General features: G+C 40.5%; 1 protein-coding gene across 2 annotated transcripts in view; it reads left to right on the top strand.

Annotated features, from left to right (window-relative positions):
• Positions 1-26626, top strand: part of DOK5 (docking protein 5) — a 161606-nt gene that overhangs the window by 51540 nt on the left and 83440 nt on the right. For both annotated transcript variants that reach the window (XM_029219352.1, XM_029219353.1), the window contains exon 2: positions 23013-23120. In XM_029219352.1, the coding sequence (XP_029075185.1) occupies positions 23013-23120 (108 nt within the window). The remainder of the gene's footprint in view (positions 1-23012; positions 23121-26626) is intronic.

Here is a 26626-nt window from a genome sequence, read left to right as displayed (position 1 = left end):
TTTTGCAATCCACATTTGAGCCTAGGCAGGTTGACTCTTGAGGCTGTGCTCCCGACTTCTGCTGTATATGCTTCTTTGTATGGTCTGTATGTATATTGGCTTGGGGGGGAGGTGACAGGAAGTGATGGCTTTCTAGAGGAAGTAACACGACCCATGGAAGTTAAGTATCCAGGTTGAAGGGTGTGAATGGGAGGGTTGACCCATGTAGAGGCATTCCACCCAGGTGCAGGAAAGAAGGTGTGGATAGTTTGGGCAAAGAAAGGAGCGTGGTGGTGTGGAAGGTTGCAGGGTATGTGCCCAGCTTGGCAGCCAACTTCTGAGTCTCGGGCAGACTTGAGTCTTCATGTACGAGGACTGCTGCTGCTCACGGTCTTTGCTGTGCTTCTTTTCCTCCTGATTACTCTTCACCATGCCACTTTTTCTCATGTTTTCCCTATCTTGATCGGCAGTGACTTTTCTAGGCAGGCTTAAGTTTGAGCAGGGTGCCAGGAGGTTTGGAGACCTGCGGTCTGAGTGGCAGTTCCTCAGGCTTTATCTACACCTCCTGGCCCAGAACTAATTACTGCCACCTGACTTCAGAAATTCTTTGAAGTTTGAAATATCTTGTGCTGGGACTGTGGGCATGTCTCAGCTTGTTAGGATCGGCGTCTACCTGACCCTAAAGTATCACATTAACAGAAGTGTTCGGGCATCCTGATGTTTGGTTTCCAACATGTCAAATACTTGGTTTCACTGTATTTTATAACTCATCAAATAGACTTAAGTTTGATCAATGAGTCCTTTTAAATCTGGGATAAAGGCTTTAATTTTGAGAAGACTGTTTACCTGATGTCTTCTTTTTCTCGCCTTCAACAGTGTTGACATTTTAGGGAAGATAATTCCTTGTATTGCGGGCCTGTCCTGTGCATCGTAGGATGTTGGCCGCATCCTTGGCCTCTACCCCCTAGACACTGGTCGGCATCTCCCCAGCTGTGCCAAGCAAATATGTTTCCAGACATTGTCAAATGCCCCCTGGGGACATACTTGTCCTAGTTGAGGACCACTGATCTAATCACACGGGAGGATTCTTCATCACTTACAGGCTTCTGTCATTCAGATGTAGATTGTTTTTTGTTTTTCACCTGGATGATATATAGCAAAAGGCTATTTCACAGCTTTTTTTTTTTTTAATAAATTTATTTATTTATTTAATTTTTGACTGCATTGGGTCTTGCTGCTGCACGCAGGCTTTCTCCGGCTGTGGCGAGCGGGGGCCCCTCTTCGTTGCAGTGCGCGGGCCCCTCACTGTGGTGGCTTCTCTTGTTGCAGAGCACGGGCTCCAGGCTCGCGGACTTCAGTAGTTGCGGCACGTGGGCTCAGTAGTTGTGGCTCGCGGGCACCAGAGCGCAGGCTCAGCAGTCGTGGCACACAGGCCTAGTTGCTCCACGGCACGTGGGATCCTCCCGGAGCAGAGCTCGAACCCGTGTCCCCTGCACCAGCAGGCGGGCTCCCAACCACTGTGCCACCAGGGAAGTCCCACAGCTTTTTAATAATCTGAGATTTAGACAGTTTTTCCTAACCTGTTGTAATTAAATTAATATGAATAGTAATAAAATAACAAGATCAGGAAAACAATGTGTAAATAATAAAATAATAAGTAACCTTTATTGAACATTAACGATGCACTGGGTACCTTATACACAATATGTACTATTATCACCCTTTAACAAATGAAGACACTGAATGTCAAAAAGGGTAAGTTATTTGCTCGAAGTCTGATAAAAATACTGATCATATTTTTATTAACCTTGATTTTACCAAGGCTTCCCGTTTTTAGAGCTTGGGGTGTACCTCTCTTAATATTAAATTTGTGATATAACAAACAGTAATTTTATTTTTTGACCATTGTATATTATTTGATTTTTTCCACAAGATAAATTATTACCTTTTTCTAAAGAAATGTCAAAAGTTAAAGGATGAGAATCGTATTTTTGGATTGATTTTGTAATTTTAGAAAAAAATATGTCCCCCAAACCCTGTGTCTGTGGACAGCAACTGGATTAGAGTTCTTCTTTGATAATCATCTCATTTTTGACTGTTCTGCTAATGACCTAGTTTAAGTATCACTTGACCGTCAGGAGTAAATTCAATCACTGAAGAATGAATTCGAAAAGAAAATAGCTGGTATGGCTGGACCACCAATGATTATAAAATGGTTGGTCCTGAAGATTTGCTTCTGTTCAGACATGGGGGATTTGAGCTCAGAATGTAGGTCATGTAGATCAGACAGACCTGATGAAGTGTTCAGGTGCTGTTCAAGTGTTGACTCAGTAATATATTAGCTAATATATCAGTGTGACATGTAATACATTAGTGTGACCGCAGTCACAGTGCTGAAGTCTCTGGGCCTTAGTTTTTTCATCTGTGTAAAGGGGACGTTAATAGGTCCTAGCTCACCCCGGCATGGGTGGCACTTAAATGAGAAAATGCTTGTGGAATACTAACTCAGGTCCCTGTGGTGAAGTCAGCACTTAGTGAAGGGTGGTGATGGTGATGATATGTTATAAATAGTTAATGTGTTGATGACGTTTAATACCACTCATCCTTAAACCAAACTGAGCCAAAAAAAAAAAAAAAAAGAAAACCCCTCAAAACAAAACAACCAACCAACAATCTTCCAGGTCCTGTCAATCTCTTCACAACAAGAATAATTTCTGAAAACATGCTTCTTTGTTGTAAATTACCCATGAAAATCTGAAACTGTTTCTTCCGTGGCCACCCAGTTTCCTTCTCTTGAATTTCCCGGCTTAGAATTTTTTACAGGGCTATTATTTTTCACCCTTCTGCCCCTTTCTGGTGACATCTGTTCCTTATGTGTGTGTATTTTTTTAAGAGTGCTTTCTCAACCATGGAATTCATTTCTCTTCCTTTCTTTGAGAGTGACATTCTAATTTTCTGTACTGAGCCCTCTCACGGAATGACTTTTACTCAGTGTTGTGCCCCAATAATGTGGAGATGTGGAAGGGCGAGCTTTGCTGAAATGTTTCCTTCTGAAATCGGTACAGTGGCTCAACTTCAGAAGTAGAATTTCTAATGAAAACTCCCTAATTTGGAATTTTTAATTTTTATTTTTTTGCGGGGGGGTCATGGCAAACAGATCTCTCTCCAGTTTGGTTAGAGCCTGCTTCTAATTATAGGAAAATATTTGCTTTGGTCTCTAGGGAATTATAGTCATCTTGAGGTTCTGTGGTTTTAGAAGAAAATCCACTGATGTTTGAAAACACTGATGTAACAAATGGCCACTGGAGACTTTCTTCATGGTATAGAAAATAGCATTTTGTGGAATGCACTTTTTAAGGAAAAATGTGGTTTTATAATTGTTTCTTTTAAAAGAATGTCTGTCAATATAATGTGAATGTGTGTGCTCTACATATCTTGAGTCTTTTTTTAAAAAAATGCTGTCTTGTATAAAGATGTTAAGGCTTTTTTGAAAATGTCAGGTCCATTCTGAGGTACTTTGATATCCAAGGGCATCATTTATGAAACAGTGGAAGCTCGTGAGCCCTGAGTATGGCTTTTCCCATGCTTTTGTTTGCTCTTTAGTGTATTCACTCAGCCATTAAAAACAAATGAGAACCTATGCTCTCCTAGGTCCTGAGAATTCAGGATGATCAAGATAAAATAGGATGCTTTTTTGCTTTCTAGGGAGGAAGATAAAACATAAATATGCAGACAAATCAATGAGCAAGATGATTTCAGAGATTGATTTGAAGTTGCAAGGGGGATGGGTAGGGGAGTACTTTAGATTTCGTAGGAAGGAAGATGTTTCTGAGGAGGTGAGATCGTGATAGCATGTGAGTACATTGATGGCCTCAGTTAATTCCATGACCTTTATTCTGATTGTCTCTATTTGCCCTGACTCTGGGCTTGTGAGATGAAACACATGTGAGATGAACTGTTAGCAAACTTGCCACAAGCAGAGGCTTATAAAAGCATTTTACACAAAGCCTGTAAAAACCTTTTACCTGCTGCTTCTGGGATGAGTGAATAGACATACCTTTCCCTATTGTTCTGGCTAAGTGCAACGACAAACTCTGGACTTTATATATAAATCAAACTAAGAAGACTCTGAAAGGTGGAGAGACCCAGACTGGCTAGAGACCTCAGCTTTTGAGGAGCAACATAGTGGTGATTTCCCTGGGTTTTCATTTTGTCTCGTATATCCCAAAGTTGGAGCTAAAGAAGCCAGCAAACCAGAAATGCCAGCAGGTACAGAGAGAAAAAGCCCCAACAAAAACCCATTTTCTGGTCAAAGAACCAGGAAATGTGGCAGCCGAGCAACACAGAAAACTTTTAGAAAATATCTGTTCTAATATCAGCCAAACATCACAGAATAGACTGTGCTCCCGCCCCCGTTCATGCCAGCAGAAGCTGAGTAAGGAGTCTAGACTTCCATCCTTGCGAGCCTCTGTGAGTCAAATATTCTCCTCTACCGTCTTAGGTGCGGTACCTTGCCATTGTGAATTAAACTGACAAAAGGCATACAAATATCATTGATAGCTTCATATCTATGGGGACTAACAGAAAAAAAGTGAAAATCTAAAGAAATGGTTAGGCTCAGAAACTTTTTTTTTTTTCTTAAATAGATTTTTATTGGAGTATAATTGCTTCATAATAATGTGTTAGTTTCTCTTGTACAACAAAGCGAAACAGCCATATGCATACACATGTCCCCATATCCCCTCCCTCTTGAGCCTGTCTCCCATCTTCCCTATCCCACTCCTCTAGGTCATCACAAAGCACCGAGCCAATCTCCCTGTGCTATGCGGCTGCTTCCCACCAGCCAACTATTTTATATTTGGTAGTGTATATATGTCGATGCTACTCTCACTTTGCCCCAGCTCACCCTCCCACCCCTTGTCCTTAAAGTCCCTTTTCTATGTCTACCTCTTTATTCGTGCCCTGAAACTAGGTTCATCAGTACCATTTTTTTTTTTTTTAGATTCCATATATATATGCATTAGCATGTGGTATTTTTCTCTTTCTGACTTATTTCACTCTGTATGACAGACTCTAGGTCCACCACCTCACTACAAGTAACTCAATTTTGTTTCTTTTCATGGCTGAGTAATATTCTGTTGTATATATGTGCCACATCTTCTATATCCATTCGTCTGTCGATGGGCATTTAGGTTGGTTCCATGACCTGGCTATTGTAAATAGTGCTACAGTGAACATTGTGGTACATGTCTCTTTTTGAATTATGGTTTTCTCAGGGTATATGCCCAGTAGTGGGATTGCTGTGTCATGTGGTAGTTCTATTTTTAGTTTTTTAAGGGACCTCCATACTGTGCAGGAGGGTTCCCTTTTCACCACACCCTCTCCAGCATTTATTGTTTCTAGGTTTTTGATAATGGCCATTCTGACCTGTGTGAGGTGATATCTCATTGTAGTTTTGCTCTCTCTAATAATTAGTAATGTTGAGCATCTTTTCATGTGCCTCTTGGCCATCTGTATGTCTTCCTTGGTGAAATGTCTATTTAGGTCTTCCGCCCATTTTTTAACTGGATTGTTTGTTTTTTTGATATTGAGCTCCATGAGCTGTGTGTATATTTTGGAGATTAATCCTTTGTCTGTTGTTTCATTTGCAAATATTTTCTCCCATTCTGAGGGTTGTCTTTTTGTCTTTTTTATGGTTTCCTTTGCTGTGCAAAAGCTTTTAAGTTTAATTAAGTCCCATTTGTTTACTTTTTTATTTCCGTTACTCTAGGAGGTGGGTCAAAAAAGATCTTGCTGTGGTTTATGTCAGAGTGTTTTTCCTATGTTTTCCTCTAAGAGTTTTATAGTGTCTGGTCTTACATTTAAGTCTTTAATCCATTTGGAGTTTATTTTTGTGTACAGTGTTAGGTGGTGTTCTAATTTCATTCTTTTACATGTAACTGTCCAGTTTTCCCAGCACCACTTATTGAAGAGGCTGTCTTTTCTCCATTGTATATTCTTGCCTCATTTGTTGTAAATTAGGTGCCCATATATGCGTGGGTTTATCTCTGGGCATTCTATCCTGTACCATTGATCTATATTTCTGTTTTTGTGCCAGTACCATACTGTCTTGATTACTGTAGCTTTGTGGTATAGTTTGAAGTCGGGGAGCCTGATTCCTCCAGTTCCGTTTTTCTTTCTCAAGATTGCTTTGGCTATTTGGGGTCTTTTGTGTTTCCATACAAATTGTAAAATTTTTTGTTCTAATTCTGTGAAGAATGCCATTGGTAGTTCGACAGGGTTACATTGAATCTGTAAATTGCTTTGGGTACTATAGTCATTTTCACAATATTGATTCTTCCAATCCAAGAACATGGTATATTTCTCCATCTGTTTATGTCATCTTTGATTTCTTTCATCAATGTTTTATAGTTTTCTGAGTGCAAGTCTTTCTCCTCCGTAAGCAGGTTTATTCCTAGGTATTTTATTCTTTTTGTTACAGTGGTAAATGGGAGTGTTTCCTTAATTTCTCTTTCTGATTTTTCACTGTTGGTGTATAGGAATGCCAGAGATTTCTGTGCATTAATTTTGTATCCTGCTACTTTACCAGATTCATTGATTAGCTCTAGTAGTTTACTGGTGGCATCTTTAGGATTTCCTATGTATAGTATATCATGTTATCGGCAAACAATGACAGTTTTATTTCTTCTTTTCCAATTTGTATTCCTTTTATTTCTTTTTCTTCTCTAATTGCTGTGGCTAGGACTTCCAAATCTATGTTGAATAAGAGTGGCAAGAGTGGACATCCTTGTCTTGTTCCTGATCTTAGTGGAAATGCTTTCAGTTTTTTACCATTGAGTATGATGCTTGCTGTGGGTTTGTCATATATGGCCTTTATTATGTTGAGGTAGGTTCCCTTTATGCCCATTTTCTGGAGAGTTTTTATCATAAATGGGTGTTGAATTTTGTCAAAAGCTTTTTCTTCATCTATTGTTATGATCATATGGCTTTTATTCCTTAATTTGTTAATGTGGTGTATCACATTGATTGATTTGCGTATATTGAAGAATCCTTGCATCCCTGGGATAAATCCCACTTGATCATGGTGTATGATCCTTTTAATGTGCTTTTGGATTCTGTTTGCTAGTATTTTGTTCAGGATTTTTGAATCTATGTTCATCAGTGATATTGGTCTATAATTTTCTTTTTTTGTGATATCTGTTTCTGGTTTTGGTATCAGGGTGATGGTGGCTTCGTAGAATGAATTTGGGAGTGTTTCTCCCTCTGTAGTTTTTTGGAAGAGTTTGAGAAGGATTGGTGTTAGCTCTTCTCTAAATGTTTGATAGAATTCGCCTGTGAAGCCATCTGGTCCTGGACTTTTGTTTGTTGGAAGATTTTGAATTACAGTTTCAGTTTCATTACTTGTGATAGGTCTGTTTATTCTTCCTGGTTCAGTCTTGGAAAATTTTACCTTTCCATGAGTTTGTCCATTTCTTTGTGGATGTCCATTTTATTGGCATATAGTTGTTTGTAGTTTTCTCATATAATCATTTGTATTTCTGCAATGTCAGTTGTGATTTCTACTTTTTCATTTCTAATTTTATTGATTTGCATCCTCTCCCTTTTTTCCTTGATGAGTCTGGCTAAGGGTTTATCAGTTTTGTTTATCTTCTCAAAGAACCAGCTTTTAGTTTTATTGATCTTTGCTGTTGTTTTCTTTGTTTCTATTTCATTTATTTCTGCTCTGATCTTTATGATTTCTTTCCTTCTACCGTCTTTGGGTTTTCTTTGCTCTTGTTTCTCTTGTTGTTTTAAGTGTAGGGTTTGATTGTTTATTTGAGATTTTTCTTGTTTCTTGAGGTGAGATTGTATTGCTATAAATTTCCCTCTTAGAACTGCTTTTGCTGTGTCCCATAGGTTTTGGATCGTGGTGTTTTCATTGTCATTTGTTTCTATGTATTTTTTTACTTCTTCTTTGATTTCTTCAGTAATCTCTTGGTTATTTAGTAGTGCACTGTTTAGCCTCCATGTATTTGTGTTTTTTACAGTTTTTTTCCTGTAATTGATTTCCAGTCTCATATTGTTGTGGTCAGAAATGATGCTTGATACAACTTCAATTTTCTTAAATCCTCTGAGGCTTGATTTGTGACCCAAGATGTGATCTATCCTGGAGAATGTTCCATGCGCACTTGAGAAGAAAGGGTATTCTGCCACTTTTGGGTGGAACGTTCTGTAAATATCAATGAGATCTATCTGGTCTATTGTCTCATTTAAAGCTTGTGTTTCCTTATTTATTTTCTGTTTGGATGATCTGTCCATTGGTGTAAGTGAGGTGTTAAAGTCCCCTACTATTATTGTCTTACTGTTGACTTCTCCTTTCATGGTTGTTAGCATTTGCCTTAGGTATTGAGGTGCTCCTATGTTGGGTGCATAAACATTTAAAATTGTTATATCTTCCTCTTGGATTGATCCTTTGATCATTATGTAGTGTCCCTCCTTATCTCTTGTAACAGTCTTTATTTTAAAGTCTATTTTATCTGATACGAGTATTGCTACTCCAGTTTTCTTTTGATTTCCATTTGCATGGAATATCTTTTTCCATCCCTTCACTTTCAGTCTGTCTGAGTCCCTAGGTCTGAAGTGGGTTTCTTGTAGACAGCATATATATGAGTCTTGTTTTGGTATCCATTCAGCCAGTCTGTGTCTTTTGGTTGGGGCATTTAATTCATTTACATTCCAGGTTATTATTGATATGTATGTTCCTATTACCGTTTTCTTAATTGTTTTGGGTTTGTTTTTGTGGGTGTTTTTCTCCTCTTGTGTTTCCCACCTAGAGAAGTTTCTTAAGCATTTGTTGTAAAGCTGGTTTGGTGGTGCTTAATTCTCTTAGTTTTTGCTTGTCTGAAAATCCCTTTGAATCTGAATGAGACCCTTGCTGGGTAGAGTGATCTTGGCTGTAGGTTTTTCTCTTTCATCACTTTAAGTATATCCTGCCACTCCCTTATTGCCTGCAGAGTTTACGCTGAAAAATCAGCTGATAACCTTATGGGGATTCTTTTGTATGTTATTTTTTGTTTTTCCCTTGCTGCTTTTCATATTTTTTCTTTGAATTTAATTTTTGTTAGTTTGATTAATATGTGTCTTGGGGGCTTCCCTGGTGGCACAGTGATTGAGAATCTGCCTGCTAATGCAGGGGACACGGGTTTGAGCCCTGGTCTGGGAGGATCCCACATGGTGTGGAGCAACTAGGCCTGTGAGCCACAACTACTGAGCCTGCACGTCTGGAGCCTGTGCTCCGCAACGAGAGAGGCCACGATAGTGAGAGGCCCGCGCACCGTGATGAAGAGTGGCCCCCGCTTGCCACAACTAGAGAAAGCCCTCACACAGAAACGAAGACGCGACACAGCAAAAATAAATTAATTAATTAATAAACTCCTACCCCCAACATCTTCTTTAAAAAAAAACAAACAAAAATATGTGTCTTGGTGTGTTTTTCCTAGCCTTTATCCCGTATGGGACTCTCTGTGCTTCCTGGACTTGGGTGACTGTTTCCTTTCCCATGTTAGGGAAGTTTTCAACTATAATCCCTTCAAATATTTTCTCAGACCCTTTCTTTTTCTCTTCCTCTTCTGGGACCCCTATAATTTGAATGTTGGTGTGTTTATTGTTGTGCCAGAGTTCTCTGAGACTGTCCTCAATTCTTTTCATTCTTTTTTCTTTATTCTGCTCCTTGGCAGTTATTTCCACCATTTTGTCTTCCAGCTCACTTATTCGTTCTTCTGCCTCCGTTATTCTGTTATTGATTCCTTCTAGTGTATTTTTCATTTCACTTATTATGTTGTTCATCTCTGTGTGTTTGTTCTTTAGTTCTTCTAGATCTTTGGTAAACATTTCTTGTATTTTCTCAATCTGTGCCTCCATTCTATTTCCAGGATTCTGGATCATCTTTCCTATCATTACTCTGAATTCTTTTTCAGGTAGATTGCCTGTTTCCTCTTCATTTATTTGGTCTTGTAGGTTTTTACCTTGCTGCTTCATTGGTGACATATTTTTTTGCTGTCTCATTTTTTTTTATGAGTGCGGTTGTGTTCCTGTCTTACTGGTTGTTTGGCCGGAGTCTTCCAACACTGGAGTTTGTAGGCTATTGGGTAGAGCTGGGTTTTGCTGCTGAGATGAGGACCTCCGTGAGACCTCACTCTGATGAATATTCCCTGGGGTCTGAGGTTCTCTGTTAGTCCAGTGGTTCGGACTCGGAGCTGCCACCACAGGAGCTTTAGCTCGACCCCGGGCTCATGAACCAAGATCCTACAAGCCTCCAGGGGTGGCAAAAAAAAAAAAACAATAACAAAGTAAAAAATAAAATTAGACTGGGAAACTAACAGGTATGTTAGGGAGAATATAAAAATAAAAATATAGATGAATCAACAACCGGAAGGTACATCAGTACCACAGTAGTAATAAAGAGGAGGAGGGAAAAGAAAAAAGAAAAAACAGGGAGGGGGCCAAAAGGCCTGGGCTGTGGAGGGCGGGGCCTAAGCAAGGGCGAGGTTTGGGTGGTGAGCCAGGCTCCCTGTGCGGGACTATCGCCCTCTGCTCCTCCCTCCCCTCCCACCTGCCTCTCCTGGTGTCTCTGGCCTCAGGGGCACGGATCCTGTCTGGCCTCCACTTCTCCTCCCCCCTCGGTCCCCCTACTTCCTACCGGTTCACTCTGGGGTTCCTCCCATCTCCTTGGGCATCAGAGTCCCCTACCAGTGGCTGGCAGGCACCCTAGTTGTGGGGAGATGTTAACTCTGCATCTTCCCACACCATCTTGACTCTGCCTTCAGAATCTTTTTTTTCTTTTTTCTTTCTTCCTTTTTTTTTTTTTTTGGTCACTCCTCTTCCTAAAAATCCTTTATTTGCCCCCACTCAGATTTGTGTTCTGCCTGTTGTTTTCCAAGTAGTGCCCAGATTCATGACTTCTTTCTCTCCCTTCTGTTGCTTTTACTTTTCTCTCTCTCATTTCTCCTTCTCTCAAAGTATCAAAAAAAAAAAAAAAAAAAGTAAAGAATTTGAAAGAGAAAAAATCCAAATCACTCTTTTACAGAACAGTTTGCCCATTTCTTATTTTGCCCGACTCCTGGTAATACCTGTGCCCTGGAGCTCTCACCTTTCACCAGAGCTGTTTAAAACATTCCCCTCTACAATGAGCGTTACTTTAGGCTCAGAATCTTATACACCATTTTGACACAGGGTTGTAAGTTGTGGAGAAGTGACTAGAGAAAGGAAAGGGAATTTGAGCATCTAAGGGTGGTAAATTGTGGGAAGGTGAGTAGGAAATTTTTACTGTAGATTAGGGTTGTTTAGTATGGTTTGGTATACAGACTCGTCTTGGTGCTGTCTCTTGTCTTCCTGGTGTAAGAGATGGAAACGCATTTACACGTGTAAGTCCATGTCACATAGAAAAAAAAAATGTATGCCTTGCTTTTAGGGAGAAGGGGGAAGGCAGAGAGATCCTCCTGCGTCTGCTGTTTCTCAGTTGTCTTCAGCTCAAAGTAATCCTGATGTCAGAGTAGCATCTTTTGGGGTGGCATACTCTGGTCCTCTTCAGCTGTAACAAGGTCCTCCACTCCGCCTAGCTGGTGTCTGTGAAGGCCAAGGAGGGAGCCAGGATTTTCATCTTGGCCCTTTGGTGGTTAGCCCTCTCCACCGTGGTGTCAGTAGAGACCACGTTGGGGGTCTGTACACCTCACTCAGCAGTAATGAGGTGCCTCTCCCTCTCCCCACTCGGGCGGGGTCAGAGGGGGCCTGGTGGAGGGCCAGGATTTTCACCAATGCCCAGTGGTAATGAGACCACCCCCACTGCTGTGTCAGTGGGGATCACAGGAGAAGATAGAGCTCCCCCCTCAACCCAGCAGTAATTAAGGGACCCTCGGGAATAGAGGACTTTTCTGCTTGCTTTCTCGGACTTCTGCTTGCTCTGTGATGATAAGCCCCAGCTAACCTTCTGGAGAATCCAAGACCGTGCAGTGCAGAGCTGAGTCACCCCAGGCAAACTCCAGTCCACCTGCCTTGACTGCTCACCTGTGAATGAGCCGGGAGCCAGGTCAGATCAGTAGAGCTGCCTGATCCACCATCCAGTTCATGAGAAGTGAAAGATGGCTGTTCTTTTAAGCTGCTAAGCTTTGGGGTGATTTATTACATAAAAATAGCTAAGTGATAGAGAAATTTCGCCCAAGATCTGAAGGATGAGAAGGAAGCAGCCCTGTGAACAGCAAGGGGAAGAGAGTTCCAGCACATTCTCTCATCCCTCATCCGAGAAGAATGGAACATTTTGGAGACTGGGGTGCCACGAATGAAGCAGGAAGTGGTGGGTGAAGAGGTCTGACAAATAGGCACGGGTCAGCTTGTATAGAGCCAGGCTGTGAAATTGGAGCTCAGTGTTGGTGATTTTGGTTTGGTGATCACTTAAAGACTGCTTTGGAAGCCACGATGACATCATTTCTTGTTTAACTTCATGAAATATTTATTGGGTGCATACTACCAAATGATGGTATTCTGCAAATGTAGTCTGTAATCATTATGACCCCATGCTAGGCATTGTGTTTGGGGCTGGGAGACAGATAATTATCTGTCTCTGCACATGAGAAAGTGAACTCTGTGGACTCTGCTTTATACCCTGCCATTTCTTTGGTGCTTGGAACAGGGCCTAGCACATAGTAGATGCTCAGTAAATATTTGCAAAATTAATGAGTAACTGAAGGAACCAATATGGGTGTTGTCCTTGTTTGCAGGCAAAGCACTGCCTGATTGGATGGTATGAGCTGCTGACCTCTATGAAGTGCTTCTCCAGCAATATAAACCCTTTAAATGCACTAACTTACTCCATTCTCCCAACAGGCCTGTAGAGAAGATAGTGTTATTAATTTATTTTAAAAGTACAATAAAACCTTCTATAATAGATATATGTATATATAACACACACAAATAACTGACTATTCATCACGTTTGATAATGTTTATATAAACTTAGGTGTTTAACAGGCACGACAGACTCCTTACATCCATCATCACGTTCCATATACTCCCTCAGGTCCTGCTCTTCTTCCAGGCTTGCTCAGCTAGTGGAAACCCCATTCTTCTGTCAATACTTGCTTGAGCTAAAAATCTTGGAATTATCCCTGACTCTCCCTACTCTCATCCTTATATCCAGTCTCATCAGTGAGTCTTGTTGGTTCTGCTTTCAAAATATAACCGGGGCTTCCCTGGTGGCGCAGTGGTTGAGAGGCCGCCTGCCGATGCAGGGGACACGGGTTCGTGCCCCGGTCCGGGAAGATCCCACATGCCGCGGAGCGGCTGGGCCCGTGAGCCATGGCCGCTGAGCCTGCGCGTCCGGAGCCTGTGCTCCGCAACGGGAGAGGCCACAACAATGAGAGGCCCGCGTACTGCAAAAAAAACCCAAAAAATATAACCGGATTCAGACCACTTCTCATTCCCTTCCCCACCTCCATCCTGACCCAAGGCACCCTCACCTCCCATGTGATTTATAGCAGCAGCAGCCTCCTGACTAGTTTCCCTGATTCTGCCTTTAGTTCCCTGCAGTGTTTTTAAAAGTGAATTGGATCATATTACTTCCATTCAAAACCCTCCATCTCACTTCCCATCTCATGCAGAGAAAAATTCAGAGTCTTTACAGTAAGACCCATAAGGCCTACCCACCACCACCATCTCTGAATTCTCTGGACTTCTGATGGCTTCATCACGCCAGGCATGTTTCTGTGTCAAGGCCCGTTTGCTGCTGCTTCTGCTTAGCGCCCCCTTCCCCCAAACCTCCTGTCTCTTTCAGGTCTTTGCTCAGACGTCGCTTTCTCTTTGAGAACTTCCCTGATTACCCTATTTAAAATTGAAATACCACTACCAATTCTCATCTACTCTCTTGGCTTACTTTCCTTCATGGTACTTAACACCATCTGACATATTGTGACATATTACCTGTGTACTATAAGACACATGAACATGTATGTATGCATATATATCATGTCATCTTATTGGTTGTCTGTAAGCGTAAGGAAGGCAGCAGATTCCTCCACTTTGTTTATAGCCATGTCCTTAGTACCTAAACAGTGCTTGGCACATGGTAGGCACCCAGTAAATATTTGTTGAATGAATTAATGAGTGATATCAGCTCCCCAGTTTTTTGTTTGAATAGAATGCTCACCCAGTAGTCAAGATTCTCTAGCATTTCTTAGAGTAGTTTGGTTTTTTTCTCTAAGGCTGCTTAAAAGTAGAAGCTAAATAAGGACATATAACTGTGTATGGCTTCTTCAGGCAGCTCTTCTGTCTCTTACTTCTCTTCCTCCTGTGTGGATCCGGGGGACAGAAGGGAATTGGGGAGAGAAGGAAAGGAGCCATCACGTTTCCCTCTCTACAGTGTCCGCTCTCTACAGTGGTCAGCTTTGTCTGACAAGGGAAGGATTTCCTATGTGTGGCAAGAACAGCTGGTGGCCGATACTGATTCCATGAGAATTTTTCCAAATAACCTTGTATTACTTGTTTGATTATTACTAAAAATACGTGTATATAGTTACATGTGAAGAATATATAAATGAATAAATCAGCAAAATAAGGCAAAAAAGGTAGGGAGGGGGCCAGTGTTTGCAGGTTCTGGAATGTCTTGTTAAGACTTTGGTTTTTTACCCCAAAGGCAACAGGCACAGAAATGCTTAAGCAGTGGATTGATGTGGTCAGATGAGTGTTTTAAAGGTCACCCCAGATGTCCTGCAGGAAGTGGATTGAAAAGTGGCAAGAATGAAAGCAGAGAAACTCTGAAGCTCAGGAGGTGGTGGCTTAGATTAGGGTGGTGGTCCCGGCAAAAAAACAGATATTCCAGGTTTAACCAGAAGGTGAAATACACAGGACTCAGTGACCGATGGGTTGTGTTAAAATTTTTTTTTCGAAAACAGTTAACTGTTTTTATCATGACTCTCATACATATGTAGAAAGAGCACGTGTTGAAGATTCTACTTAGCTTATTAATTGAATGAGAGAGCAACACAGAATATTATAATAACTAGTTCTAAGGGGAATCCAAAGAACCTACATGTTTATATATCCAGCATAGCGAAATACATGTTCCCAAGGAGGCAAAACTAGCTTCATGACAGTGGGGGAGGGAAATCAGCAGAACCTCTACAGAATTTGCATCTTTATGGACTAGAATTATTTTGCATTTCTATCAGTAATCTACAGTTTAGAGTTGTAGAATAGCTCCCACAGAATCAGAAGTAGATGATACTGGATGTGTGTGTCTTAGAGAACGCATAGTTTTCCGCTGAAGGAGACATTTTCCTCCTGTCGTCGTGTGTGCATGTTTGTGTGTGTATGTGTGCGTGTGTGCGTGTGTGTGTGTGTGTGTGTGTGTGTGTGTGTGAGGGGAGGTGGGGAAGGGTGGAAATATAGCTCTCAGCCCTTTTGGACGAGCAACTGGGCCTTATTTACTGAATGAGTATATATACTGGAGTAGAAACAGATTAAAAAGCAGGGACAACCTACTTTTTTTTACTTAATAACTTACTAATAGCATTTTCTATGGTATAAATATTATTTTACAACATCATTTTTAATGATGGAAGTTTCTAGTTTACAGAGATGCCATAATTAATTAAGCTAGTCCCCTGGAACATTTAGAGTGCTTTCAGTTTTTATGCCAAAGAACCCTATTCCCATATGTTTGCATATTTCCTCAATGATTTCCTCAGGGGAAAGTTTCTAGAAATGGCATTTCCAGGTCAAAGGGTAGGCATGATTTACCGTCTAGAAAGGTTGTGCTACTTTACTTCACCATCAGCAAAGGATTGGTAATTTATTGCCTGTGGATGCTTTTGAAGTATTTTTAATCCTCTTTGTACAAATTTTATTTTACGATTAATTATCTCATTTTTACAGGTATTTTTCTTTGCAGTGAATTTAAAATGAACCTTGCTACCCACTGTGCAAAACCTTCTCCAAATTAGCATTTCTTTCCTTACAAATGAAAGGTATATATAAATGATAGGCATAGAGTCACATTGTTTACTCAATGAAAAGATTTTTTCCCCTCATAAAATACATAATTCTGAACCAGCTCATTATTTTGGTAGGTGGAGTTGGTAGCAGCCTACCTGTTACAGTTCCACGATGCCAAAGAACTACTTCTCTTATACTCTTCCTCTGTCACCTTCTGAAATCCCATAATGACAGAGTCCTTCATAAGACTAGAAAGTTTTAAGCATCTTGGTCTCAGAGATCATCCCGGTCAAAATTCTAATATTGTGGAAGGCTTATTTGCAGACAGTGGCAGACAGGATGGAGCGGGGGTTACCCCTCTGCTTCCAGATTGCATCATCCCACACCAATTTCTATGGCTGTTGGGTTGAACTTGGATTGTGGTGTTTCATCAGTCACAGAGGAGCCCAGGACTCATGCATCGTTGGCCAAAGTGGAGGGCTGGGCACTCCTAGAGAAGTGACTGGTCAGCTCTATAGGGAGCTGACTACACATACCAGCAGGGAGCCAGCTAGCCAGGACATTGGTTTACTGCAGCTGTAACTAGTGAAAAACAAGAGACTAAAGTTTAGAGAGGGAAGGAAGGCCAAGAAAAGCTGAGAACTTAACATGAGATACTTACCACATAGTTAGAAATACTCGGCACGTTTGAGTTTCTGGACTGCAGTCAAGGATACTGAATACTTTGTTACTTAAGGAGGGAGAGAGTGGAATTCTTTTTCAAAGAAAACACATCTTACAAACTGCTAGGCTAACTTGCAGTCCTGGAATAGGGTCTTCAGACCCCAATTGCAGAAATACTCCATTAAAAACTATCGCTCTTGGTGAACACTTGGTGCCAGGGAACTTAAAATCACAAATGCAAATGTCACACCAAAATAGCTAGATGATAAAGTCGTCGTCCAGATGAAAGAGCATATGGTTACAGCTAAATGTCTCTTTTTAGATTATGATAAGCATGAAAATCAACTTCTTACAGACAGCTCGACCCTCAGCATAAGTTTATGCATCTCTAGGAGATCAACTTTTCTGGGAAAATCCTGGAGGAATGGTTAAGAGCTTGTTCTTCAGAATCAAGCAAACCAAGGTTGGAATGCTGGCTTGTTTCTACCAGTTTCATGCCCTTGAGTAGTACTCAGTGAGTCACCTCACTAAGGCCTTATTTCCTTGTTGTAAAATGGGAATAATAACAGCATCTGTTTTATAGGGCTGTTGGCAGGGTTAGTTGAGATAATGCACAAAGAGGGATTAGCATTCTGCCGTGCACAAAGCGTTCGACCAATGCTAGGTGTTGTTACTAACACCCTGGATAAGAAGAATATTTGATTTGTTTTGGAGAATAAATAAAAACAGGATTAGAGTGTGAGAAATGAGGCTAATTTAGCATTAGAAGACTGAGGATATATCTTTAGAATTGGAGAGAATGCCCTGAGAAGAGAAAAATCAATCTGAGTACAGGAAGCGGATGCTGGCAAATTGGAAAACAGTCCTAACTTACCTTTTCTCCCCAAAGAGCACCTGCCCTGCATAGAATACGGTAACTATGAAAAGGTAGCGCTGAGATGCAAAGGCCTCTTTAGGACAGCATCTGCATCCATTATAGAGCAGTGGGTCCCAGCAGCGAACATGGAGACCAGAAATGTGTGGAGTATGTGGTGGAGGGCATTGAAAGGCATCAAGTCAACATTTTAATAGAAGTTGAAGTTAAATTTGGCTTGCGGGGAGATAAGGGATATATAGGGATCCTCACCTGGGAGATATTTTCTCCCCTCTTTCCCTGAAGAGGGACACGTCAACCAGCTTTTTATGTTCATCAAAAGGTGACCTGAGCTTAAACAGTTGAGAAATACTACCAAAGACCAGAGGTTGGCAAACTGCAGTCTGTGAGTGACATCTGGCCCACTGCCTGTTTTTTTAAATAAATTTTTATTGGAAGATAACTACACCTTTCATTTACATATATCCTCCTATGGCTGCTTTCATGCTACCACTGCAGAGTTCAGTAGTTGCAACAAGGGCCTGTGACCCTCAAAGGCTAAAATATTTACTCTCTGGCCCTTTACAGAAAAAAGTTTGCTGATACTTGCACTAGACTGTGAAGTCCTAAATGGTCACATCTTACTTAAGCTTTCTGCTTTTCTTGAGCTTATGTAAAGGCAGTATATAATTTTCCTTTTAACAGAAATTTTGTGACCAAAATTTGCTTTCTGTTATCTTCATAAGATGCATCCTATAGGGAGTTTCCTGCTCAGGGAACTGAGATCCCACAAGCCATGTGGCATGGCCGAAAAAGAAAAAAAAAAAAAAAAGATACGTCCTATAGATGTTTAGTTTGTGACTCTGTTGTTCAAGACATTGTGATGGACTGCTAATGAAATTAGAAACTCCAAGCAAATTCTAAATTGTTTCAGCTCTTCCTTGGCCCTGGAAACCTTGGTGAATTTACCAGACTAGACTCTGTTAGGAAAAGTAGCTAGTAAAAATATCAGAGATTTGAAACCAGAGCTAATTAGTTATTAAGGATCTCAAGTTTTAAAGAAAGGGAAGACAATGGAAAAAATAACAGAAATCATATATGGTTTGATGACAATTTAAGGCTGAAAATTAGGTGTAGTAAAACCACCACCACCACCAAGAAAATACACACTGAAGGAGATTTTTATGTAACTGCTAAATCTCATGTACATCCACTCAGGTTATCAGAACTGTGTGATGTGCTTGTCTGTTTTAGCTTCGACAGTGGCTTGTGTGGATTGACTTGTCCAAAGCCAGGACTTTGAAGATATTCCCATAACCTCATATTCTTCAACTCTGCAGTCACGGCTCAGTGTGCACTCACCTGTAGCAGTGGTTCTGACTTTGCCCCCCAGGGAACATTTGGCAATGTCTGGAGACAGTTCCGGTTGTCAGCAGGGTAGGAGGGGTGTGCTGCTGGCATCCAGTTGGAGGAGCAGCCCTGCCCTTCCCACTACCCCAAATTACCTTGTCTAAAATGCCAGCTGTGCCGAGAATGCAGAACCCTGCTGCAGAGGAGGTGAGATATTTCAACATGAAAATTATTCCATCATTAGATTCTCTAAGAGTATAGTTATCATTAGGATTACCTACTCCTCATGTCCAGTTTGAAACTGCACTTTGCTCTCATGGTTGGGATAAACATTTTTTAGTTAAAAACAAGTCAATGGAAAGAAAAATGTTAGCTCAAAAATACTATAGATGGTCAGTGGATGTGTTATATGAATTATGAAGGAGATGGTTGAATGAATTAATTTAAGAAAAAAATGCCCTATGCTATTATGCAAATGAGATTATTCTCCAATTGTGGTCCTTTTAACCATGTCAGTGTTACTCCAACTTGTCTCCACATGTTCCCATGTTCAGTGAGTCCTCCTGTTTCATCTCCTCTAACCAGTTTTGAAATATTGAGGACAAGTTTTTAATTCTCTGATACTTGGTGGCTCTTCTGTTCTTGGGACCGAGAGTGTAGGGCAGGTGAAATGGGGAATTTACTGTAGTTCAGCAGATTTCACTTTCACCTTCACCGTATCTCAGGACAGCATCTCACGCTGCTCCACGTCCAAAGCCACTGCACATCACTTGTTGGAAACCACACAGCCCAGAGGCCCTCGTCATTGTGGATGGTGCATTTGTTGGAGGGCTCTTTGTTGTCAGTCCCACGTGGGAAGCACTGGGTTGTCTGAAAGTCTTTATGAATATTCATGGCATTGGTTTGCATATTACTCACAAAATCCCTGGGGAATAAGGTACAGAGCCAATCTGGCCCTACCCCAAGAGGTTCTGATGCAGTCGACCTTGGCTGATCTCTAGGAATCTGCATAATTAACAATTGTCTTGAGTGAGGCTGGGCCAACGCGGAGAATCACTGAACCCCCTTTTCATAAACCAAGTTTTGGGGTTTTCCTTATCTCCTGATGAACCAACATGTTTTAATCTGTTCCGGGGTGACTTTCCAGCCAATAGCTATAAGCAATATTGCGTGTGAATTTATACAATAGTACTCTTGCTGTTATTTGATTATAACATTGCACTTTTGCTCTTACTATTGATACTTAATAGAACAAAAGAAAAAGAAAAATCCCCTAAGTGTGATATGGATGAATCAAAGATGGACATCACTAGGCCTGCTGAAATTGAGGAACCTTTAGCTTGTGTTTGATAGACTTCAGACAGAAGAAATGAAGAAAATGAATAAGTTTTTTCTTTTCTTTTTTTAAGTAGAAATACTGTCATTCAAGATTGGGTCTAAAAGTTGAGGCATACTTAGGAAATATAAAATATCCCCTTTGGTGAAAATATTTTTTTCCCCATAGTAGGCATATTTCTTGCATACCTTAGCGTGCTGTCTTTAACACATTTTCAGGGCCATGTCCAGAAGAAAGGGGTTGCCAATAATAGAATGACAGTGAGAGACCTGTTTTCCACATCCTTTATTTGAACAATCAGGGTGACAGTCTTTCCCGATGTAATTATAGTCCTCTCTCTGGTGGTTAGGTTTTAAGGGAGCTGGTGATCTCATCTGTTATTCAGACATCAGCGAGATGTTGGTAAGTCTTCTATTTGCCAACCATAGCCCTGAAAATGTTAATTTGCATGGCTGACTCTCCACCCTGAAAAGGATTTTGGGTTTGAATTCTTACCAATGGCTCTTGCCGCTTGGCTTTCTGAAGTTACCTAGTCTAGTGGTTAATTAGACTTCGGTCTGGTAGCAAAAGAATTAGGTAACTGTTATTAGATTAGGCTGTAATTTTTAAGATCTTTTACATTTTTTGTTAAAAATTTATAAGCATTTTGTTTTAAGATAATTGTAGACTCACATTTGGTTGTAAGAACTATTACACAAAGATCCTATACCATTTATCCAGTTTCCCTAGTGGTAACATCTTTGAAACAACAATGCAATATTATAACCAAGATAATGACATTCATAGACTCAAGATACAGGACAGTTTCATCACTGCCAGGATCCCTCATGTTACCTGTATAGACAGCCCCTCTTCCATTCTGCTCCCTTCTCACACACCCCTAACCCCTGATAACCACTAATCTAATTTCCATTTCTATAATTTTGTCATTTCAAGAATGCTATTAATGCAGTCGTACAGTATGTAACCTTTTGGGTTTGGCTTTTTTCCCCCCACCCAGCATCATTCTCTGAAGACGCATTCATACTGTTTTTGTAGCTGAGTGGTATTCTATGATATGGATGTTCCCCAAATTGTTTAACGATTTACCCATTGGAGAATAGACGGGTTGTTTCCAGTTTTGCGCTGTTACAAATCCAGCTGCTTATGCATCGTGTTCACATTTTTTTTGTGTGTGGGAAGTTTGCATTTCTCTGGCATAGAGTCCTAAGGGTGCAATTGTAAGTCCTATGTTGCTTGCTTAGTTTTTTAAGAAACTGCCATACTGTGTTTCAGAGCTGTACCATTTTACATTCCCACCGGCAATGTGTTATAATATGTGATCCAGTTTCTCAGCATCCTTGTCAACATTTGGTGGCATTATTATTATTTTTTATTTCAGCCAATCTGATAGGTGTGTACTGATGTTTCACTGTGGTTTTAACTTACATTTCCATGAAGCCTTAATGATGTTGAACATTTTCTCATGTGCTTCTTGATCATCTGTATATTCTCTTTGGTGAAATGTCTGTCTTTTTTCCATTTTGTAATTGGATTGTTTGGTTCTTTACTGTTGAGATATGAGGACTCTATATATTCTAGATACTAATCCTTTGTCAGATATGTGGTTTGCAGATATTTTTTTCCCAGTCTGTAGCTTGTCTTTTCATTCTCTTAGCAGAATTTTTCACATAGCGAAAGTTTTAAATTTTGATGAGGTACAGTGTGGCAACGTTTTCTTTTATGGATTGTGCTTTTGGTATGAGGTCTAAGAACTCTTGGTTCAGACCATGATCCCAAACATTTCCTCCTTTTTTCCCCCTAAACTTTTAATAGTTTTTTAAATATTTAAGTCCATTTTCAGTTAAGTTTTTTTTTTAAATTTTTCGAATAGCTGTATTTTTTTTTAACATCTTTATTGGGGTATAATTGCTTTACAATGGTGTGTTAGTTTCTGCTTTATAACAAAGTGAATCAGTTATACATATACATATGTTCCCATATCTCTTCCCTCTTGCGTCTCCCTCCCTCCTCTGTTAAGTTTTGTATGAGTGTTTTGGGTTAAGGAGTTTGTTTATTCCCTATGGATATTCGGTTATTTGAGCACCGTTTGTTTAAAAGGCTACCCTCCCTCCATTGCTTTTCCACTTTTGTCCATGTTTTTATGACCCTTGGTAAGTTCAGTGACTATGCAAGATGAAAGCCAATAGAATTGATTTTAATGATTTTACTGATATCTTTGGATATTTAAGAAATAACAGAAATTCTCTTTCCTTTAATTTACAGTATTAACTTTTTACAGTATTAACTTGGACTGCACCCTAGCCTGGCAATAATCTTTGAGTCTCTGGGTTGAATTTTCTGAGGGAGAATCTGGTTGGTGTTCTTCAGCATTCATTAGCTAGTCTAGTGTCTGGCCCAACTCTTGACCGTCAGTTATGAGGAATGTCACATGACACATAGGGACTGTCTCTTTCTAGGACTTAAAGTCTTTGGCATATATCAGGCCTATGATTTGAAATTAGGCCTATGGCATTTGAAATTAGAGTGTGTGCCGTAAATGCTTATATTATTTGCGCTGATTTGGGATTTTTATTTCTGGGAGTTTTTCTGCAATGTTTAGTCTACTGGTGTTATTGTCAAAGTATGAAGAAATTTGCCTCCAAATACTTATTTTCTTTTGATTCCAGTGATTTTCTGAACGACATAATACACCCATTGTGGAAACAGCTTGGGGTTTTAAAATTTTATTTTCCCAAAGCAACATCACATTTATGGCTTATGAATATTTTACAGGTGAAAACATCAAAAAAGAAAATATCTAAATGTAAATGCCAGTAATATCTGAGTCAGTAGTGATGCTGAGTGCTGTCTTTGTATTTCCTTGCAGATTTATCAGCGATGTTGGTTAGTATTCAAGAAAGCTTCAAGCAAAGGTCCAAAAAGACTGGAGAAATTTTCCGATGAACGTGCTGCATATTTTAGGTGTTATCATAAGGTAAGACTCGATTGTTGTAGCTTTCCAGAAATCTGTTCATAACTAAGGAACTCAAGTTCATTGAGTCTGAAAACTTGTCTTGCTTTTTTAACACAGGTACAAATGATACTTTTTCCAAGGACAAAACATCTCTAAAATAATATCTACTTGCTCATTGTTTAAAATAATTGACTGATGTGAAGTCCCTCTTCTGGTGTCCTACTATTTGTTGTTGTTTTTCCAATCTCTACTGTAGAAATCACCATGTTTTGTAAATTTTCAATTGCGTGGTAGGCCCTTCTCCCAACATTGAAGCCCCTGGAGGGTCAGGATTGGATCTCATTATGTCTATCACAGTGCCTGATACAGAATAGATCCTCAGTCAGTGCTTGGAATGTGGGGTGAGGAGGGAGGGGAAGAAGCTGGAAGAGGTGGATCCAGTAGCACAGAAATTTAGCCAGGTGAGGGAAAGTGAATAACCTTCCCTTTTGTGCAAATTCTCCAAAAGTGGTGACTTTCCAACATCTTACTAAGGGCCTGTGTTGACACCTTGGTTTATACAATAATGAAAAGCAGTAGAACAAGCTGTATTCCTTCTCAGCTTAGAGACATAAAGTGTATGCTATGCTTTAAAGGTGCATCTATATAGACATAAGGGAAGGAGAAGCACAGAGCAAGACTTTTGAGATAAGTAGGAAAGGGAGTCAAGAGTAGCATCTTCCATGTGCTTCATTTCCCCACTATTTCATAGCGAAGTTCTACCTTCCAAGGTCAGCCCCATTTCCAGCCTTCCTTTTCTCCAAAGGAGAACCCAAGTACACATCTGTATGAGTCTAGACTTCCTCTACTGTTTATCCTCCATATGCCAGATATTACCACTATTCAAATAAAATTTTTTTTGTCCTCAGGAAGGAGTTGTTGCGAATCTATTATTTAGGAGCGGTGATCCAGGAAGCCAGGGAGAGCATAACTTTGAACCCTTGAAAATAATCTTGAGCCAGTCTCTCCATTTCTATAACACCTGAAACTATTGATGTCCAGTCATTTTGGACCAGCTGTAATATGTCCCACTTATCCCGTGCATACCCAGTGTCTGTTCTTGTAACAAGATGGCGAACAATGATATAGGAATGATGTGCTTCATTTTAATTTGAGAGGTCTTGCCTTAAAACGGATCTCAAGATGCCCACAGGGGTGTTTGGTTTATCCCTAGGACAAGGACAGAGTTGCTTCCTTTCTCCTTCCCTTACCTGGCACTGATTCCTCTCCTCCACCTCTCAGGTCCATCACATCCTGGTGACCAGACTTTCTGCTGTGGTTGAAAATCATTCATTCTTCATTGCCTTCACACTGTAATTAACAAGGTCATCCAAAGCCTTCACCCCTAGGCAGCCAGAACTTGTGGTTATACATCAGTTCTTCTCTTGAGAATCCCAGCCAGTCTATAACTTTACAGTCTCCATTTGCTCTGGGTTGTGTGCTTGTGTCCCAACCACCCAAATTCCTGTGTTGAAACCTAATCCCCAGTTGTGATGGTATGTGGAGGTGGGACCTTTGGGAGGTGATTTGGTCATGAGAGTGGAGCCCTCACGAATGAAATTAGTGCTTTTATCAAAGAGACCCGGGAGAGCTCCCTCCTCCCTTCCGCCAGCTGAGGACACAGAATCTATGAACCAGGAAGCAAGTCCTCACCAGACACTGAATCTGCGGGTGCCTGTACCTTGGTCTTCCCAGACTCCAGAACACTGAGAAATAAATTTCTGTTGTTTTTCAGCCACCCAGTCTGTGGTGACTTGTTACAACAGCCTGAATGGACTAGAATACCGTCAGACTCGTTCTCTTTGCTCACTGTGTGTGGCCACTGATGTTGATCAGTGCTTTCTTGTTTTGGTAGAGTTGCATATATTTCCAGAAATATCTGATTCTTCACAATCCCCTATACCAACCTTTCTGAATGCAGAAGAATAAATAGACTGTATTTTGCTTACAGACCTATATATTCCTAAGAGAAGAAAGAGGACAGGTGAGGAGTATTTTATAGGAACTCCCCAAATCCAATCCATCAGCAGATGGTGTTGGCTCTGTGTTCAATATGCAGAGAGACTCTCAATGTTTCTTACAACCTCTGTTGCTACTGCTGTGGTCGAAGCCACCAGGCTGCCTAATTCCCAGCCCTCTGAAGTCTATTCCAAACACTTATATCACATCCTGAAACTCTAGCTCAGAACCCTCAGCCAAGTCCTTAAAATGGCCTACACATCACTCATGTGACTGCCTGTCGCCCGTTTAACTTCAGCTGCACAGCTTCCCCAATCCAACTTTATTCTGCGACAGGTGCCCTGGGCTCCTCACTCTCCACAGAACATGCCAAACACGTTCCTACCTTCGAACTTGCTCTTCCCTTTGCTTTGTCTCTCCCAGCAAATATCCTCAAAGCTCACGTCCTTACTTTGTTCGGGTCATTGTTCAAATTCCTCCTCTACGGGAGACCATTGCCTGCCCCCATTATTTAGAATGGAATCCTTGGACACCCTCCCTCTCCATCTCCCTTTGTTTTTCTCTTTAGCACTTATCACTACATACATATCTACTTGGTTGTTTCTTATTTTCTTTACTCCAACACCACCAAAAATAAGCTCCACAAGGGCAGAGATTTTTTTGGTGGGGGCGTAAGTCTGCTTCTACTCCTTATCAGGGCCTGACACATAGCAGACACTTTTTAAACTATTGATTGAAAAGCTATGAATATAATCGACAGAGGACATGGAATACAGGTAGATGTCTTTGTGTCACACTTTTATTTAGCTTATCAGAAAATCTTGAGAAATCTGAAACCAGGAAAAGGAATTTTGATTTGGAGGAAATGGGGTGCGTGGGGATGGGAGCACAGAAAGCCAGGATTGGGAAGTTTTATGAGGACAGACTCAAATGTAAAACCAAAGTGGACTGAAAAGATTCCCCTTGAATGTGAAACAAGTAAGGGGAGATTGAGGACAAACTTGCCCTATTTCCCAGACTTCTACCTGCTGGCTTTGGAATTTAATATGCAAATCTTTGGGAAATGTGATAAGCCACATTCTCTTTCATCTATCATTAACCAAATAATCATTAACCAAAGCTCATTAACCGAAGCTCAAAGCATTAGAATGGAAGAATTACCTACACGAAGCCTCCAAGCCCTTGATGAGTTCCTGTAGCCTATTCATCATCCTTACTCTTTCAGGCCTGATACGTTTAGTATTAATCTCTCGGGGATATATAAAAAGCTGGAGTAACTCTGAGATGTGCATTTTTTATCTAAATTCTGTGTAATTTATGAATCTTGATAATACTAGGGTGATAAGTAGCACACCGTGAACAGATTTCAGAGTTCATTTGAATACAAATAAAGCAGTTTCCAAAAGAAATGAAGAACTGTATATTATGCTATTTGATCAACACATAGATGATGTGGCATATACACCGATATCTCTCCTGTAGGACATCTGTAGCATTTATGGGAATATAGCGCTTCTTTTGTTTCACTT

The sequence above is a fragment of the Monodon monoceros genome, unplaced genomic scaffold, assembly GCF_005190385.1.
Source record: "Monodon monoceros isolate NGI ecotype Baffin Bay Population unplaced genomic scaffold, NGI_Narwhal_1 Super_Scaffold_13, whole genome shotgun sequence".
In the NCBI taxonomy this organism is placed as follows: domain Eukaryota; kingdom Metazoa; phylum Chordata; class Mammalia; order Artiodactyla; family Monodontidae; genus Monodon; species Monodon monoceros.
The sequence above is the reverse complement of the archived record's forward strand: the minus strand, read 5'-3'. Positions and strand labels throughout refer to the sequence as shown.